The sequence below is a fragment of the Sciurus carolinensis genome, chromosome 13, assembly GCF_902686445.1.
Source record: "Sciurus carolinensis chromosome 13, mSciCar1.2, whole genome shotgun sequence".
NCBI classification, from domain to species: Eukaryota; Metazoa; Chordata; class Mammalia; order Rodentia; family Sciuridae; genus Sciurus; species Sciurus carolinensis.
Genome location: NC_062225.1, coordinates 54,224,659 through 54,242,423, shown reverse-complemented (window position 1 = coordinate 54,242,423; position 17,765 = coordinate 54,224,659). Strand labels below are relative to the sequence as shown.

The 17,765-nt window shown below is 39.8% G+C and overlaps 1 protein-coding gene across 1 annotated transcript in view; it reads right to left on the bottom strand.

Annotated features, from left to right (window-relative positions):
* The window catches only part of Lhcgr (luteinizing hormone/choriogonadotropin receptor), a 53,642-nt gene that overhangs the window by 31,236 nt on the left and 4,641 nt on the right, over window positions 1-17,765 (bottom strand). The window contains exons 2-3 of the mRNA XM_047523408.1: window positions 4,182-4,253; window positions 1,838-1,912 (exon numbers count right to left, since the gene is read on the bottom strand). Of these exons, the coding sequence (XP_047379364.1) occupies window positions 1,838-1,912; window positions 4,182-4,253 (147 nt within the window). The remainder of the gene's footprint in view (window positions 1-1,837; window positions 1,913-4,181; window positions 4,254-17,765) is intronic.

Below are 17,765 nucleotides of genomic sequence, written 5' to 3'. Positions count from 1 at the left end.
GAAATTGAGCATGACCCAATTTTCTGACTCCAAGTCTAGTGCTACAGTTATCCACCATTGGCATATATTTCCACATAAAAGATGGTAATAGTCATCTAATTTTTCAGTGTGAGTGATATTTTGTGGTAATTATTTTTTCAATAACCAACTCAAGTAGTCATGAGCCATAGGGCATTATATGGGTGAGATGGAAGAGATTTTTACCTCTTAAAGATCTCTTAGGGTCTTACCTTAGACCATTTATTCATATATTCATTCACTCAGTGTACATTTATTGAATGACTACAAGAACCATTCTAGAGACTGGGGATACAGCTGTGAAAAATGCAAAAAGAGTGTGCATTGAGCTAGCATTCAAGTTTCAGGAACTTCTTTGGGAATCCATAAATTTTACCTTTAGAGTGCTTTATTTTTCTTTGTGTTGATAAATGTTGCTTTGCATCACGGGAAGCTTTATTATCATTAGCTTCCCTGGTGGTTCTCAATATAGTATGTACTTCAGCATTACCTGAGAAGTTTGTTAAAACTACAGATCTCTGGGTCTGTAGAGCACTGTCATTTACAACTACAATGGGCCCTATGCATAATTCAGCTTCAAAACCAAGTCCAGACATTATTGTTTGCACTAAGGTGCCCATTATTTTGAATATTTCTGTAGTCATTTGGTGAGTTAGTATCACCACCCTGGCTACACTATCATCTCCTAGTGGATATTTGTATTTTAGCTCCTCTGCATTCCAGTGGTGCTTGACTCAGAACTGGACACATGGTAGGTACTCATATACTTATGGATTAATTATTCTTTTTAGGTAAGTATTCATGGGAGCATTTATAGGAAGACCTTGTGGTATACCAGAAAATACATGAGCTTTGAAGAAAGATAGGCTCAGGGTTGAATTCCAGCCCTGCCATTGTCTAAAGTTACATTGGTCAAGTTGTGGCACTTCTCCCAGCCCCCATTCCTTTATCTGGGCTACAGGGATAATTATTTTACTCTGCAAGGTGACTGTGAGAATTAATGACACAACCTAGGGGAAATGCCAAACACAAGAGCTCAAAAAATATCCAGTACTGCCACATGTCCCCTTCACTTACATTTGACACTCCTACACAGGGAAAATTGAGTGCTCTTTGCTTAGGTTGTTAAGAGGTCTGGTTTGGAAGTCATGCAACCCCGTTCCTAGTCCAGCTCTGGAATAACTTGCTGTGTGACATCAGGCAAGTTAGTTGACCCCTTTGGGTCACAAGTTTGTCATGTGAAAACTGAATTGAGTTGGACTTCTCCCATCCTCTTTTTGGAATTAAGAGAAAATGATAAATTGGAAGGGGTTACTTTAAAACGTTAATTTCAAAACATCACAATAGCACACCAGCAAAATACAGCATGTCCAACATACACAGGCTCAATACGTGGCTTTTCATGGTAGGTATTCAAGAAGCATTTACTGACAGAAAGAATATGCCAGAACAGCCCCCAGTGAACCAATTCATGATCTCTAAGCTCCTTTCCAAAATTTCCAACTACCCCAAGTACTCTATACCTTCCCTTCCATAAGGCAAGAGCTACTTGGCAGAACTTCACAATGTCAATTTTAATTTCCAACATTGTGTTGTGATGTTTCAGGGTTTATACAGCTCCCAGGAAGAAGCAGTTGTCACCATGGCAACCTTCAGGCCACTGCAGCGAGAGAAATTAGTGCCTGCCCAGACCTAGTAATTGCTTAGTCTTTTCCTCTTGGATTCCTAGCAGTGGATGCTTGAATACAAATACCAAGTGGGCTCCAGCCAGCAAGGGTAATAGTGTACAGCAATAAACTATCTGTTAGCTGATGCTTACATTTCAGACAAATTGAGGAGGTTGTCAAAGGCATTAGCTTCTATCCTTTCCAGGGAATCACTCTGAGAGATTTCTCTGGGGAGAGAGGAAAAAAAAAGTGAAAAAAGAGAAACATGAAAGAAATGATTATGTCTACATAATAATGAGGTATATGTGTGTGTGTGACCCAACAACTAGGTGTTTCATTGTGTCCCTCTGGAAAAGAACAGAATGTGCAAGTTCTGCTTACATCATAAAGTACTAACATTTCCCTTTAGAAGCACTGATGGGTGTCTACAACCCAGGTGCAGTTGAAATGTAAGTTTCAGTAACCCCCATTTATATGACAGGCTTTTCTCTTGTTTATCTATGAGTCAGAATCACAGATTTGTTAGAAGTGGATAGGCCCTTTGAGAAAAATCTAACCAGACTCCCTTGTTTTATAACTCTGGAATTTGGGGCCCTGCAAGGAGAGGCAGATAGTATTTATGTGGTTTACAGACTAGGATTAGGAACACTGGGATCCCAATTCCATCACTGTATTGAAGCTTTAATTTGGCTGAATTAGTTGTTTCATAAATTCTTTTTCTTCTTGGTTCCAGGGATTGAACCCAGGGGCACTTAACCACTGAACCCAGACCTTTTTAATGTTTTATTTAGAGACAGTCTCACTGAGTTGCTTAGGGCCTCAGTAAGTCTCTGAGGTTGGCTTTATACTCAAGATCCTCCTGCCTCAGCCTCCTGAGCTACTGGGATTACAGGTGTGTACCACCACACCCAGCTATTTAATAACTGTTAATCTTGATTTCCTAAAACCCTCTCCTGAGGCCATTGGCAATGGTTAACCTCTGCATATGGCATCCATCATGAATAATAATTATCCTTTTCCTTGACTATTTTTCTTATTCTGTGAGTCAGTCAAGGACAAAAAAAATTTTGATTCCCTTCTGAATCCCTGGTAGCTTCATATTGCCTGGTACATAGTTAGAGAATGAATGAATAAATGAATGGGCTAGTGAATAAACTTACTTTTTAAAGACACAAACATAAAGCAACCATCTTTGTCATATACCATCCCTAAGCATGTCAGTAATGTCAGTGTTACCCAAAATCCCAACATGAGCTATCATTTGCTGCCAGCTAAGATAAAAGTCTCAAATTCACAAATTGTACATTTGTGTATTTCTAAGGTTAATGCTTACTGAACGCTTCAGACTTGATGAGAGCTTTAGCTCATAGAAAGGCAGAGCCTAAGGCAGTTAATGTCTTTTCTGAACAACACAGAAATGGATTGCCTGGGCTGATTCATCTTATTCCTACCTAATGTTTGCTTATTTAACTGTGTGACTGCTTTTCTTAGTAGGAGGTCTTAATGCATTAAAAGTTATTAAAACTCAACATTTAAACTTGAGAGCAGGCAGAAGAACATGGGTTAGACTCTAACTGACATGTCTGAAACCTGTAGCAAATATACTATAAGATGCACTATTCTTGAGTTTATTTTTAATATTCTCACAATTCTTAGTTTAATATTCTCATTGCTTCTATCCTTTTCAGTATAGAATGTTAATAATTTAATAATGGGAATATTAAATGCCCTACAGAGCAGCAGAGATGCCCAGGGAGCTAGGATTAACAGTGCAGCATCTTCTTTGGAGATGTAAATCTGCCTGAAAAGTCCAATGAATTGTTAAGATTAGAGATGCCCTATAGGAACAAAATGATCAACCTTTGACTCCGGCTAGCATTAAGGAGGATGCTGGAAAGTTCTTCCTCCTGAGAAAATTCTCTCTTTATGTATAGAGTCTTTGACCCTGGAAGCTGAAACCCAGGGACAAATGATTGAACTTACCTCTGACAGGCATGAAATCACACTGCATTATCAGGCTGCTTTACACTTTTGATAAATGCTTTTTATCAATAAAGCTATAAATACTGTGTTTTTATAATATACTTATTATATTTTAGATACAAAGATTATCTTCTGATGCACAATAAACTTCCAACACATTTCTTCTGTGTGGGAGTTATCTAAAAATGTGACACTAGGGAATAGCTGTTCTAGTAGAAGAATTTTTATGATTGAAATCTATCTTCTTTGTTACTTAAAAAGTGTATCATCACTTATCAAAATGCATTCAATTCTTTGAACCAAGGTTAATTATCTGGATTTTAATGACTCTTGAAAATCCTACCTTTTCTTCAAAGGCTCCTAGATATTATTTGTATTATGAAGATAAAAATATTTGGGTGTCCTAAACACCATTTCTCTCCTAGAAAAATTATTCCTTTTTGATTGTGTTTTTTTAGGATAAATTCATTATTTCTATTATGAATGTCTTTTGATATGCAATATCTTACTTACATTTTTACGACCTCATTAAGTCCTCTGAAAGCTTGAGATGGAATTACTTTGACAGGGAGATAGGTGAGTGAGCTAGAAAAGAAAAATGGAAAACCAAGAGTTTAAGTTTTCAGACTGACTTCCTTAAGTTTGTAAACTAAGTGTGCATGTGTGTGTATGAGAGAGTGTGTGTGTATGTGTGTGTGTGTGTCTACAGAGACAACAATGACTAGATGCAGGTTGAGAATTCTAACATATGATTAAAGAGATATGCCATGACTCATTCTTGGTCTTCATCAAAGCATGTATAATTGGGTGGTTAAAATCATGAACATTGGAATCAGATACATCTGTGATCAAATCCCCACTGTCCCACCTCCTGATTATGTGACTCTGAGCATGTTCTTTAAGCTCTCTGTTTCTTTTGTCATCAACAAAATTGGAATAGCAATTCCCATTACACAGGATTGTAGTAATTAATCAAGATTACCCCTGTAAAGGACAAGGCTTGGCACCTTTGTAAACAGTTAATAATGGTTTTAGAGTGTTCTTTTAGGCCTGGTTGGGAGGATGAAATAAGAAGCTTTTTGGATACAGTGGAGAGGTGAATGGTGAAAATACAATTGGAAACCATGCAGGTAGAAGAAGGGAAGATTCCCTAAGGACATGCCCCTTTCCACCTATCCTATCTTCCTCAGGCAGTCATTTCAATATAATCCCAATCAGACCACTCTGCTCCTATGGTTTTATTCATGTGGGTATCTCATGTCATTTGGGAGAATGTCTATGAGAGCATTTACTTCAGGCATTTCCTGACATCTACAGGAACAACTTCAGTATTCATAAAATTGAGGTGAAAGCTGTATAAGACATAGGAGTTGGGAAAAGAGCTACACTTGGCAACAGGAAAACCAGTTCAAGATGACATGGGAAGGTTACAGATCTTGAGGTTAAGATGATGCATAAGAAAACTTCTACAAGTTAGGGATGAACACTCAACCATTTATTGAGCATCTCTAATGGTTCAAGATTTTGGTCTCAGGACTGGCAGAGAGGAAGGGAGTGGATCAGGACATTTCAAGTGGAAATCCAAAGACTATCAGGTTGTATGAGAACAAAGGGTGGAGATGCTGGCTCAGTTTTTCACATGTCTATGCAGTAATGACCACCTTAGCTCTCAAGAAGAAACAAGTCCTCTATGATGAGCAGATTTCAATCAGTGAGGTGTTAGAAGGAACTTGCTATGATGTAAGTCTGTCACACACACCCACCTATGACTTTATTTTATCCATGCAGTAATGGTGGGAAGGGATATTTCCCTTTTGATAGCAGAAGAAATTGGGTCAGACAGACATTAGGTACTGTGGACAAGGTAACAAGCAAGCAGACTCACTCTGAATGCCTTTTCCAGTGTGCAGTACTGGGCTAAATGAAGAAAGTGATTCCTAACCCATTGTCTCTTGGTGAGTAAGGTGGAAGGACAAGCACTCCATTCTTGCTTCTTTTGAAAGGAAGCATGTCACACTCTCTGTTCCTCTCTCAGAGCAGCTTACCAGCAATTCCTCTCTTGGAGCTAATATAGAGGAGTTTTAGAGATTTCAGAAGAGTGCTTTCATTCAACAGTTTCTTAGAAATGATACAGCCTAGAGAAAATAATCCAAACCTGGTCCTCTGATTCTGTTCCTGATGACTGTCCCACCAAGCACATTGGTCAAAACCCCAAATTATTATTCCCTGAGAAGAACAGGGACAGTGGAGGGAGAAATCTTCTTGCCATGGCATGTTTGCTTCCTATATTTCTTCTGGAATCATGTGTACTTGGCTTACTGATTAAAAACACAGTTTTATTGCTTTCTGCACTGCCAAGCCAATAAATTTCCAGAAGAGAAAGCTGTATTCTACTGTACCCCATGCAACATCAATAAAACTGACAGCCAAATTCTGATTCCAGAATCTTTATTGCTGGGGATAATGCAGTGCAGAACATATTTTGGAGAGTGTTTACATAAAAGCTTCAACCAAACCCTTCAGAGGTGTTTATTCATGTAAATGGAACCCAGAAGCTGGTGCCTCTCAATAGGCGGTCTGTGCCCCTAAATGGGAACTTGCTACTCCCAGAGGAGCACTTTGGTTCAGATTTACTTGGGGGGGTGGGGGGGCTGTTGCCTGAGCTCTTGACTGATGTATGGATGAAGAATGAGGAGCAAAGGTCGGACAGAAGTGAGAGAAGCTACAGATCATGCACTGGCTGTCCCCAGTGACTGTGGAACAGCCCTGGTGCAAGATGAAATTTTGTAGAGTTGATGTCTATGCTGCAGAGCAGGAAAGGCAGCTATGATGAGAGTAAAAATAAGAGTCCCCACCATAAAAGGGACACCGATCAAACAGCAGACAGCTCTGTGGATGTGTCTGGGTGGAGCAAGAGGCCTGGGACCAGAGAGTGGGGAGAAGAGAGGGGTGAGGCAGGTACATTGTGCTTTTCACAGCAGATGTGTCCCCATGAGGCACTATGGAGAATGTGATTCTGTGAATCCAAAGCATTTTTCCCATTGCTTAATACTTTTATTTCAGGAAATCTCGTTTCCATTTTTGATTTGTCTTCAACTGGAGCAGTACCTCAGCATTCAATTATCGTTTGCCATATTTAAATTTATTTGTGGTTGTCTTGGTTTTTTAAAACTGTATTTTATTTTTAAATAACATGTAGTAATTGTCAATATTTATGGGGTAAAGTGTGACATTTTGACACACCTGTATAATGTGTAATGACCGGATCAGAGTAATTGGCATATCTATCACCTCAGACGGGTACCTTTTCTTTGCGTTGGCAACATTCTAAATCTTATTAGCTATTTTGAAATTTAAATGAATTATTGTGAACCATAGTTAACCCACTGTGCTATAGAACATGAAAAGTGATTCCTCCAGTTCAGACATGATTTGTTAATAACCGTTGCAATATACTCCCTTTGTAGGTGCTTCCTTCTCTGATGGATGCCTCTTTTGTTCTTCCCATGATGCCAGACACTTTTAGCAATGTGAACAATTATTGATATAATCCTACAATTCCATTCCTACAAATACATCCCAGAGATATTTTTAAACTAATCCCTAAGAGAACCTATACAAGAATTTTCTTGACCACATTGTGGCATCAGGGAGTTAGGTTTCCCTTCCCAGGTAAGGATGCAGTTACAATGTACACAGTTCATACCTAACCAAATAGGTGAACGCTTGGAAGCTGAAGGCACACAGAACAGCATGGGTGGATCTTAGAATCATGGGATTAGAGAAACAACTAATGTGATATATATAATGCTATTTGCAGAAATCAGCTTCATGCACACCAGACATTGGACATTTTAGAATAAAACACATGAACTATATTAGGATTGGTTGTCTATGGTGAGCTGAGGAACAGAAGTGGGAGAAGGGGATAAAATAAATAATTAAAAGGTGATGAGGGCTATTATAATTTGGATCAGAAATGACAACCCCCCCACCACCAAAATAAAAGCTCATGTGTTGAAAGCTCAGTCCCCAATTACAGCAGTGTTCAGAGGTAGACATTGATTGGTCATGAGGGCTGTAACCTCACTAATGGATTTATAGCTGGGGGGGGGTGTTGGAAACTTTGGAGGTGGGTCTTGTTGCAGGAAGTAGGCCACTGGGCATGTCCTTGAAGGGTAAATTTTGTCCCTGGCCTCTTTTTTTCTTGTTCTTCCTCTCTATTTCCTGGTCTGCATGAGGTAAGCAGCTGTGCTCCATCACATGTTCACTCTCACGTTGTTCTACCTCATCACAGGCCCAAAGGTCATGGAGCCAAGTAACCATGGTCAGAAACCTTTGGAATCATGGACCAAAATAAACCTTTCCTCCTTTAAGGTGCTTTTCTCAGGTTTTTTGTCACTGTGACAGAAAGCTGACTAATACCAGGATGTTGAATAGACCAATGACAATGTTATTTGAATAAAAAAACTATTATCAACTTAACCCTCTGTACCTGAGACAAATAGAAAAGTCTTATTTTGATATGCTGCCTGACACCCTCCCCCATTCCTTCTTCTTTCTTTCTTTTTTTTTTTTTTTTCTTAAGTTAGGCATATACATATTCCAAGAATTCTGTGAACTTCAGGACTCTTGTGGAAAGGTCTAATCATTTGATAGAGAGCAGAAGCTAAGGAGAGAGAGGGGGAAAAAAGCCCAAAGGAAGGGCATTTTAGCAGCTCTGCTGTTCTCCATCCAAAGAGAGAATGCAAACTGTGCATAAAGCAAGGGAAAATAAAGGAAGGACACTATCTTTCTGTCTCAAGCAAGAGGGTGACACTCCAAACTGTACATCTCAGATGGGTGGCAAAGAACCAGGATTACTGGGCAACATGTGGTTGAACTGTCAGGGTGCAGAGTTCTCTCTTGAAAAAATAAATGGGATGGCTATGGAAAAATATAACTGTGGAACCATGGAACTACTTATATGTACTACACTTTCACAGTCCTTTGACAGTTTTAAACTTTGATTTTTAAATGAATCAATAATATGGTGCAGGTGGCACCTGAATTATGGCCAAACCCCATAATTCATAATTCATAATTGCCCAAGTGACTTTGCCATAGAGGTTGAAACAAAGGCTTAGATGGGATGACTAAAGCTGCCTTAATGTCATAAGCTCTGAGATGTCCAGCTACTCATTAATCCCATCTGCAGGTCCCCAACTCTTCCATTTGTGGACTAGAGTTGAAGAAGAAGCAGTCTCTACAGCTTAGGGTTGGAATGAAGTCACCTCACCCTAGTCTGGGGATCTTGTGTTTGGTCATGACTCTGGCAAATCCCTGGGCATGGTCTAAACTGGACCACAGGGAGCAGGAATGCACTGGCAGGGCTACCTCCATGCCATGTTGGTGTTTGCTTTTGCCTTGATTCCTAATCCTGTAGCTATCCTCAGAGTCCATCTGGAAGTGGGGCTCCAACTAGTTCCTGCATTCCGTTCTTCCCAATCACCCTATTCCCAATCCCTGCATCTCTGTTCCTAAAAGGAAACTGCTGCTCCAGACCAGTTCCTAGTTGCTACCTTGTTAGAATCAACCTAGTATCTCTCACTACTGATTTCAGACTTTCAAATTGGGCCCCCCTGGCACAGATAGGGACTTTGCGCTGGGACTACCTAGTATAGTTGGGTTAGTTCCTCTAATGGATGCTCTGGTGGGCTGCCAAAATTACCCTTTAGGACAGAGGCTCATTCTCCCAGCTTCTGGGAGAGTGGGTGGCAGAAACCCTTAACTGAGTTACTCTCCTGGAATTACACTTTCATCCTAGGATTGCTACCTCACCAAGGATCATGTCTTTTTTCCTGAGCAGCCCTCATCCAATGACCAATCAGTGTGTAGAATAAAGTTGTGACCCTCTTATTTTACGGTGGGATTACTCAAAACAATTCTATCTTCAAGCTCCTTCTAATAACTCCCTTCACCTGGGCAACTGACGCCATCCCCATTCTAGCCAACCCAAATTGCCAATCGCCTAGTGTACCTGTGCCAGAGTAGAGCAATGAGGAAATTTACAGGATTCAGTTGTCTAATTAGCTTGAAAATAATGTCAGTTTATGCCCTCCTTTGTCATTTCTAATGTCTCCTAGGTCCTCAGAGATGGGGCTTGGATCCTCCTTCTTTTTGGCACAGTGGACCATGGAAGGAGTCATTTTGTCCAGTTCACTAACTCGTTAACTAACTCTGAAAACTGGAGAGCTTCATTACTCTCCAGGAGGGCTCTTGTGTCTCCTCTTCAAGGAACCTGGTGGTTTGGAAATCTTTGCTTATAAAAACCTATCAATTGAGAGACATTTGCATTATCAAAGGGTTCTTTGTTCTACAGAAGGATTCACTGCGGGATTCCTTTAAATAGCAAACTCCCTAGATGAATGGAAAATAGGGTTCAATAGATACACACATTCTCTCTTTCTCTCTTTAAAGACAGGTATTGCATAAAGTAAATTATAACCATAGGGCTCTCACCTCCTCTTGGTTTCTAAGAGTGCAAACTGGTTCCCAGGGCAGGACCACCCTCTGAAGCCCATAGGCTGAGCAGCTCCAGAGAGAGAAGAGAGCCAGGGAAGACATCCAGTGTTCATCTGGAATCCTCAAAGCCTGGGTATATGTGTATCTTTGGTACCTTGCTTTTCCTCTGTCCAACACATGGCACAAGTGAAATATTTCTATTCATTACCTTCTAATTGTTTAAGAAAACCTTCTATATTATTGATTTAAGACAGCTACAAACATCCATCCATTTTCCACAGACAATTAGTTTATTGCCAGGGCTACACCCTGAATTTAAAACAGTATAAAAACAAAGGGAGGGAAAAAGAAATTTGAGAAGGTCAAAGCTTTTTTTTTTTTTTTTTCCCCTAATGAACTTGTTGAAATGGGAGGGATTTTGTTTGAAATTTGAAAGAATGGTAATATTTTTATATTTATTACATAAGATCTTATTCTACATTTAGCAGAGACTTACAAATTACTGTGTTTTTTTCAAATCTGTTCACTAATTATAATAAACCTGCTTTCATCTTGGAATGAAATAAAAATGACTTTCCCCTTTTCAAATGATTTTAAACTTTGAGCTCTCCTAGGCATAGATCTATTTAGTAACTTCATTATGGGGAATGTCTTCATTTATTAGCCTCTTCAGTATTTACCTAGATGAAGCTAAGGCTTCAGTATTAATTGAAATATGAAGTCAGTATAGATGGACATCCAATATGTTAAACTTTACATCAGAAAATTTTAGAATGTTCTTTAAAAATACAGCTGATGGTTTTGATTATTGGTTGAGTACAGCTTGAAGCACTGATTGTCTTAGGCTCATGGAGTCAGAGCGAAGAGGCTGCTTACAAGTCCTTTGGTCCAAGCCCCTATTTTACAGAGGAAAAATCTTAAGTGAGAAAAGGTGAAATGGCTTCCCTGAAACCACATGGCAATTTTAAGGGCAGAGTTGAACTAGATCAAGGTCACTTCTTCCTAGTCCAGTGTGGTGTCCTCTGCCAATCAAATCACATCTGCATGTTCACTTGGACTTTGTTGATAAACCCTATTACACAGTTCTTTCTTCTTCCTGTGAAAAATCTAGCCTCGGGTTATTGAGGGGATGTGCCCAGGTTTCAACTTGAGGATGCACGTTCAAATTTCTATCCTTGAATCTTAGGAGACTGCCAGAATATTTTTTCTCTCCTTATTCTGTCCTCCTTTGTGCTTAATGTCTACTGTCAACATCGGTTTTTCCCCTGCACTTATTTGAAAATTTACCAGGTGCTTATATAACCATGCCCTCTGTCCCACCATTGAACACTTGGTCTCTTGTGGATTCTGCTTTCTTGCTCTTGTTTCTTGGTTCCAGTTGTTTATTCCTTACCTACTGCCACTTCTGGCCATTCTTTTCCCAACGTTGACTATTCTAGGGCCCCTCATTTGTTTCCCTTTACTCCATTCTGGCTCTCCCCTGCCTGGTCTTGATTTCTCTTTCTGATAGCTCCCTCTATATCACTCAAGTCACTCAAGTCTCTCCCATGCTTCCCCTTGGCTCCTGCAAATGTCTGTCTTTCATTCAGTTCTCAATCTTCATTTGTCAGTTATATCACACACTCTTCCCTTCATGTAACCAGTATATTAGACTTGCACTGTTCAATGTGGCCAGTCTGAATTGAGATGAGCTGTAAGTATGAAATAAATACTAGACTCTGAAGAATTGGTGAGAAAAAATAATGTAAAATACCTTATTAATAATTTTTGCATTGATTACATGTTGACATGATAATATTTTGTCCATACTGGATTAAATAAAATATATATTACAATTAATTTCACCTTTCAAAAACTTTTCCAATGTAGGTACCAGAAATTTAAAAATTATTCTTGGGACTCATATCTTATTTCTACTAGACAGTTTCACTAGACAGACCATTTGTGCTTCTCAAACTCACCTCACATTTTCCTGCTTCATTCACACTGTTTTTACCTCTACGTGACACATCTCCAGTCTTCTCTGCTGGTCAAATTCTACTCTTAGTTAAAGGCCCATCTCAGGTTATGTACTTTGAGGAATATATCTTCCGTATATAAATGCAATTGATTTCTCTCTTGAGCAGTACATGTGCACAGAATGTCTGACTTCAAATCATGGCTTCATTCAAATCTATGGAATGTGATAAACCTATACATTTTTTAGCTTAAATAAGAATATGTTTATATAATACTGGTACAACATCTAGCATAAGATAGTAATTCAGTAACTAGTTTAATTCACAACAACTCATTGTGAAAAGTTTAAGCTACACCTCATGATGACTCTACTCACTTGGTAGGTGATAGGATAGGTAGGTGGGTTCTGTACCTTGGAATTGACTTTTTCATGAGTCACCTGTCAGCCTGTAAAGTACCTATGACTTGTCTCTGACTCTTGACTCCCACTGATTATATATAGGACAATTGTGAGGAAGGTTAGACATTCCCATTTGGTATCTTTCTTTTGGCTTAAGATAAGCCCCTGGTATCAATAGGCTCCTGATAGCCTTTTAGAGAAATGATAAAGAACAATCTTTCATTAATTATTTCAACTCTAGCAAGCCATTCTGCAGAGTTTACATTTGCTTATTGATTTTCAAAAGTTCCATCAGTTGAAACCTTCCCATTGAAAAGCACAATTCGAGTGACTCTCCACCAAGACAGCCATTCCAGAGCACCAAAGAAGCTGCTGTGTGGAGTTTGTGAATTGTCATGTTAAGAAGATTCCCTGGGTAATGGATTTTCCAAGTCATTTGTGCAACAACTAAATTAAAAGTATAAAGCCTCAGAGGAAAATGGTAAACATAACTAAGCCCTTACTCAAAACCATTTAAAGTTTTCTAAAGACACAAAGCAAAATAACCCACTCTAACCCTTAATTCTTCCAGCAATAATGTAACATGACAAGAATAACTCTGGTAAATAAAACTACATGTTGAATTCTCCCTGGGGAATGTCTGTGTCATTTGTAATGATTTCTCAAAAATATTTTTCAGAAGCAGAGAATATTATGTTGTCAGGGCAGTGACATTGCAGATACGCTTCAGGAAGCTCTTTCATTACAAGCTTCTTTGCTCGATACTTAAAAAGTCTGTTTTTTTTTCCTCCTCTTTTGAGTGAACATGTAAATGCTGGTTGCTACTGATATACCACGTACTTTTAATTAAAGGATGGGTTTGAAATACCTGAAATTACTGGCATGTGTGCCTTCACTTTTCACTAATTTATCTATTCTGGTAGACACCAATTTGTGTGGTTTCTTGGTTCAAAAATCTCCCTTCTTCCGGAAACCTAGAAAAATCTCACTGACTGAGCAGGCTGATTCTATGCTCCAGGCTGGTGTGTGTGTGTGTGTGTGTGTGTGTGTGTGTGTGTGTGTGTATGTGTGTGTTTTCTGGAAATTGAAAACTTATAATAGACAGGAGAAGTCTTTGGAACTGATTCATTTAAAAAGTGGAATCTAGAGAAAAGTTCCTGACCTCCTGTTGCTAGGATTCCAGATTCTCTCTGGTTCTTACTGGCATCCTTTTACCTCCTTATCCTTCTAGTGAGTTCTTCTCTTATGATTAAATTTGTTAGAGTTGATTTCTAGTGCTTGCAAACGAGAAAAGCCTTAACTAGAACCCCACACCAAATTTCCATGGTGTATTCTACTATTCCATCAATCATGTGTTCATAACACAGAGCACGTGCTGATGGTCAGAACAGATTTTGAACTGTGCTTTCCTAGCAACCTTTCTAAGCTGTATCAAAGGCCAGTTCTGAGTTTATGGGGTCACCACATTTGCTTGTTGGCTTGGCCACCTGCTGTGATAGGGTGAGCCTTGAAGAACTGAGACTCCGCTAAGTTTCCTTTATTGCTGTGGCTACAAGGGATGGCGTCCTACTCGGATCTCCTACCTAGTTTTTGGCCTTAGTTTTTATCACCTTCTGCATTTCCTGCAGTTATTTGAGAACTGGGCCTTCATCTCCTATGTTTGGAAGACTATAAGCTCCTGGAGGGCAGGGATAATGTCTTTGGATTCTGTGCATTTCAGAGCATAGTTCCTGAGTGGTGAGCAAGTCCGATCTGAAGATTTTTCTGTGTCCAGTCTGAGATTTAGTGTGGGGAATAGGAGAAGGAAAAGATCCAGAATGGGCTTGGGTGCCCTACTGTGAAGATAGGACTAAAAACAACCTATAATAGGTATTAGAAGGGAAGTTTCAGAGGCAATGCAGTTTGGGCTGAAAAGGCCAGAGTATTAGACTCCAGACAATAATGACCTCTGCTATTTTGACATTCTAATTTATTCACCCACAGGTTGAGAAGACCTAGTGGGTAATTTTCTCTAATTAGCACCTTCCAGGAACAAAACTCTTTTTTCAGGTTTGCCTCTGATAGAGGATAGATGTTACTGTTCAACCTTATATATGGGCGGTGGGTTTTTGGTCTTCTTTGCCTCATCAGATTGTCACATTAATACTTTGTAGTTATGTGAAACCTTTATTTCCTTCTACTTTTGGCACTATTGTCTTATTTATTCTCATCACAGCAGGTCCCCTTCAGAGGCAGCGATCACCATGCTGCTTTTAAACATGGCATAGAGGTTTTATCACCAGTGAAAACCTATACTGAAAATTAGGGAATGGCCTGGCGCTAGAACTCAGGTCTGCCTGGTATTTGTTTTACTGATCAATTAAGATAATTTGAGGCCTGTGTTAGACCCTACCCTCTCACACCTGAGTTCCCTTTCCCTGTGAGCTCAGGAATGTTGTGTGCTGCTTTTCATGAGGATTTAGGAACTCATTGCATCAGAGGACAAATGTAACAGCAGAAAAGGATAAAACCTTCATTCTGAAAGTTGAGTTTTATTTATAAATTGGGCTTTTCTGAGCTTAGCTCAGGTGGCATTACAGGGTTACGGTACAGGACCACACAGAGAGCAGCTGTGAGTGATGCTGCCTGGGAGGGGGGTGACATCTCCCAGTGAGGTGGAAACTGGGAATAATGAGGACCCTGTGGAGAAGTTGCTAGAAGCTGCCCACCAAGCCACAGAGCCCACCTGACTGGTGGGTAGGACTATTTTAATTTTTTTCTCTATACAGAAAAAGCTGGTGGGAAATTTGCTAAAATTGGCTTTAAGTGTTTGTTTTTTGTTTGTTTTTCTTGAACCAAGGGGGACTGCAGGAACAGAGCACATATGCCCCATGGAGCCCACCTTCTCAGGTTGGCAAATGAGCAATAGGGCCTCTCTCTACTACCGTGACTGAACTGGCTTTAAAACCTCACAGGTTCTGGGCATAGTTGTGTATGCCTCTAATCTCAGCTACTTCGGAGGCTGAGGCAGGAGGATTTCAGTTTTGAAGTCAGCCTGGTCAACTTAGGGAGACCCTGTCTTAAAATAAAAAGGGAGAAGGGCTGGGAATGTAGCCCAGGTTCAATTCCCAGGACTGCAACAACAACAAAAGTCCCATGAGTATGATCAGAGTTATACATGCACTGTTTGGTGCAGCCATTCTGGGAGATAATAGTTTGAAAAGAGACTCTGTTGCCTCATTTCAAGAAAGAAGTCAATGGTGGAGCATACTTATAACCTCAGCAACTCAGGAGGCTGAGGCAGGAGGATTGCAAGTTCAAAGTGAGCCTCAGCAACTTAGGGATAGCCTAAGAAACTTAGTGAGGACTGTTTAAAAATAAAAAAATAAAAAGGACTGGGGATGTAGCTCAGTGACAAATCGTCCCTGGGTTCAATCCCTGGCATAATATAAATAAATAAAGCCAGATCAAAGGACTTGGGAAGAAGATAGAGGTGTATAAAGGAGCAGAGCTGATCCCTGAATTAATATGATTTACTGCTTTTGTAATAAAAACAATAAGGAAGAAAAAGCCCAAAGAATCACTGCTCTCTAAGGGAGGGCTGGGTCCAATGCCAAAGGGATCTGGGCATGAACTTTTTTGACTCTATACTTCCACTGAGATTTTAGGCACTCTTGTTTGTTTTTTAGTGTCCTGCTAGTGGATATCATTCACTTTCTCCAAGAGGATGATTTTTAAACTAATAAAATTTGGTCCTTCTAAAGCTTCCTATAAGGAGTCTGTTTATTAGCACAACCAGGTTTAATAATTGCCTCAAAAACATGGCTGGGAGGGCCGAATCAGAACTGAGGTTCAAGATCAATCCCTACCTTGCACCTTTTTGCCCTGTCTTCCCCTCCCTCCCTCCCTTCCTTCTTTCCTCTCCTCCTTGCTTCCTTGCTTTCTACCAGAGGGAGTGAAATAGGAAAGTAGGACATGAACTTTCTGAAATTTGGATATATATATATATTTTTTGGTCTGGCCCAGCTGCAGAGAAGCTATTCTTCTTGCAACAGCTTGATAGGTTTCTCTCTGTATTATAGCTGCTTTCCTAGGGGCTGTTACCTGGTATCCTGCACTGGGAACCCATCTATCTTGATTCTGGCTCCCTTGGCATTTCTGTTTGTTTTGGTTACATTTTTTTTTTTTAAATGGATCTTGGGCTGGGGACTGAGCCTTCCCTATTGAGAGGGTTAAAAACAACCAACCAAAATTAAAACATCTAGATGGGATATACTAACAAAGGTAAGCTCCAGGTCTGCTTCTTTGCAACTGGTATGTCTGCTATTTCCAATTTAAAGGACAGACTGGGAGCCTGCAGATTCTAGGACCTGGATGTTGACATAAACAGTGACAGGAGGAACTCCCTCCACTTCCTATAGCACCCTTTCACCTTCCCATTCTTAGGATGGAGATTTAAAAAATGATGCTTAAATATGGTACCAAGTTAGTTAATACACATGCTTCCTTTTTGCATCAATTTCTTGTTCCTTTGTAGTTTTCTGCTTAGTTTAGTCATCATGTAGCTCAGTAAACACTTTAATCATAATACATGCAAAATTCTGGGAATCCTTCCTTGATTAAGACCTCTTTAAGTGGTTCTCACTCTAGTACATTGATTCAAAACTAAGGACTGAAGGAGGATTTTGCCCTCCAGAAGGTGTTTGGCAAATATCTAGAGATATTTTTCATTGTCACAATTTGGGAGGGCAGTGCTACTGGCATCTAGTGGTTAGAGGCCAGGGATGCTGTTGAGCATTCTACGATGTACAAAACAGTCCCCCACAACAAACAGTTATCTGGCCACAAGTGTTAAGGTACTGAGGGTCAAAAATCTGCTCTAGTAGAAAAGGTACACATTGAACGGATGGTTACATTATGGTATGTGCAAAAATATGTGCAAAAGTGCATGCAAGTACAGGTTATGAAAGCAAACCTATCAGGGGAGAAGCTGGAGGCTGGGAGTGGGGTATGGGGGTTCTGGGTGGTGGATATCTGGGAAGGCTTCATGGGGAAGTGACTCCTAATCATGGTTTTAATGTCTTTGCAACAGCCATCCAAGATGACTTCTATTGAAAATTTATTATTGGTCCAGAATTACATAATGGAATTTGTTTTCTCTTTGTACAGCCTTCTGAGAAATTATTCAAAGATTTCTGATGGCTTTTTATCTTCCCGTAAAAAAATGTCTTCCCCAGAGAACCTGGGAGAAGCAT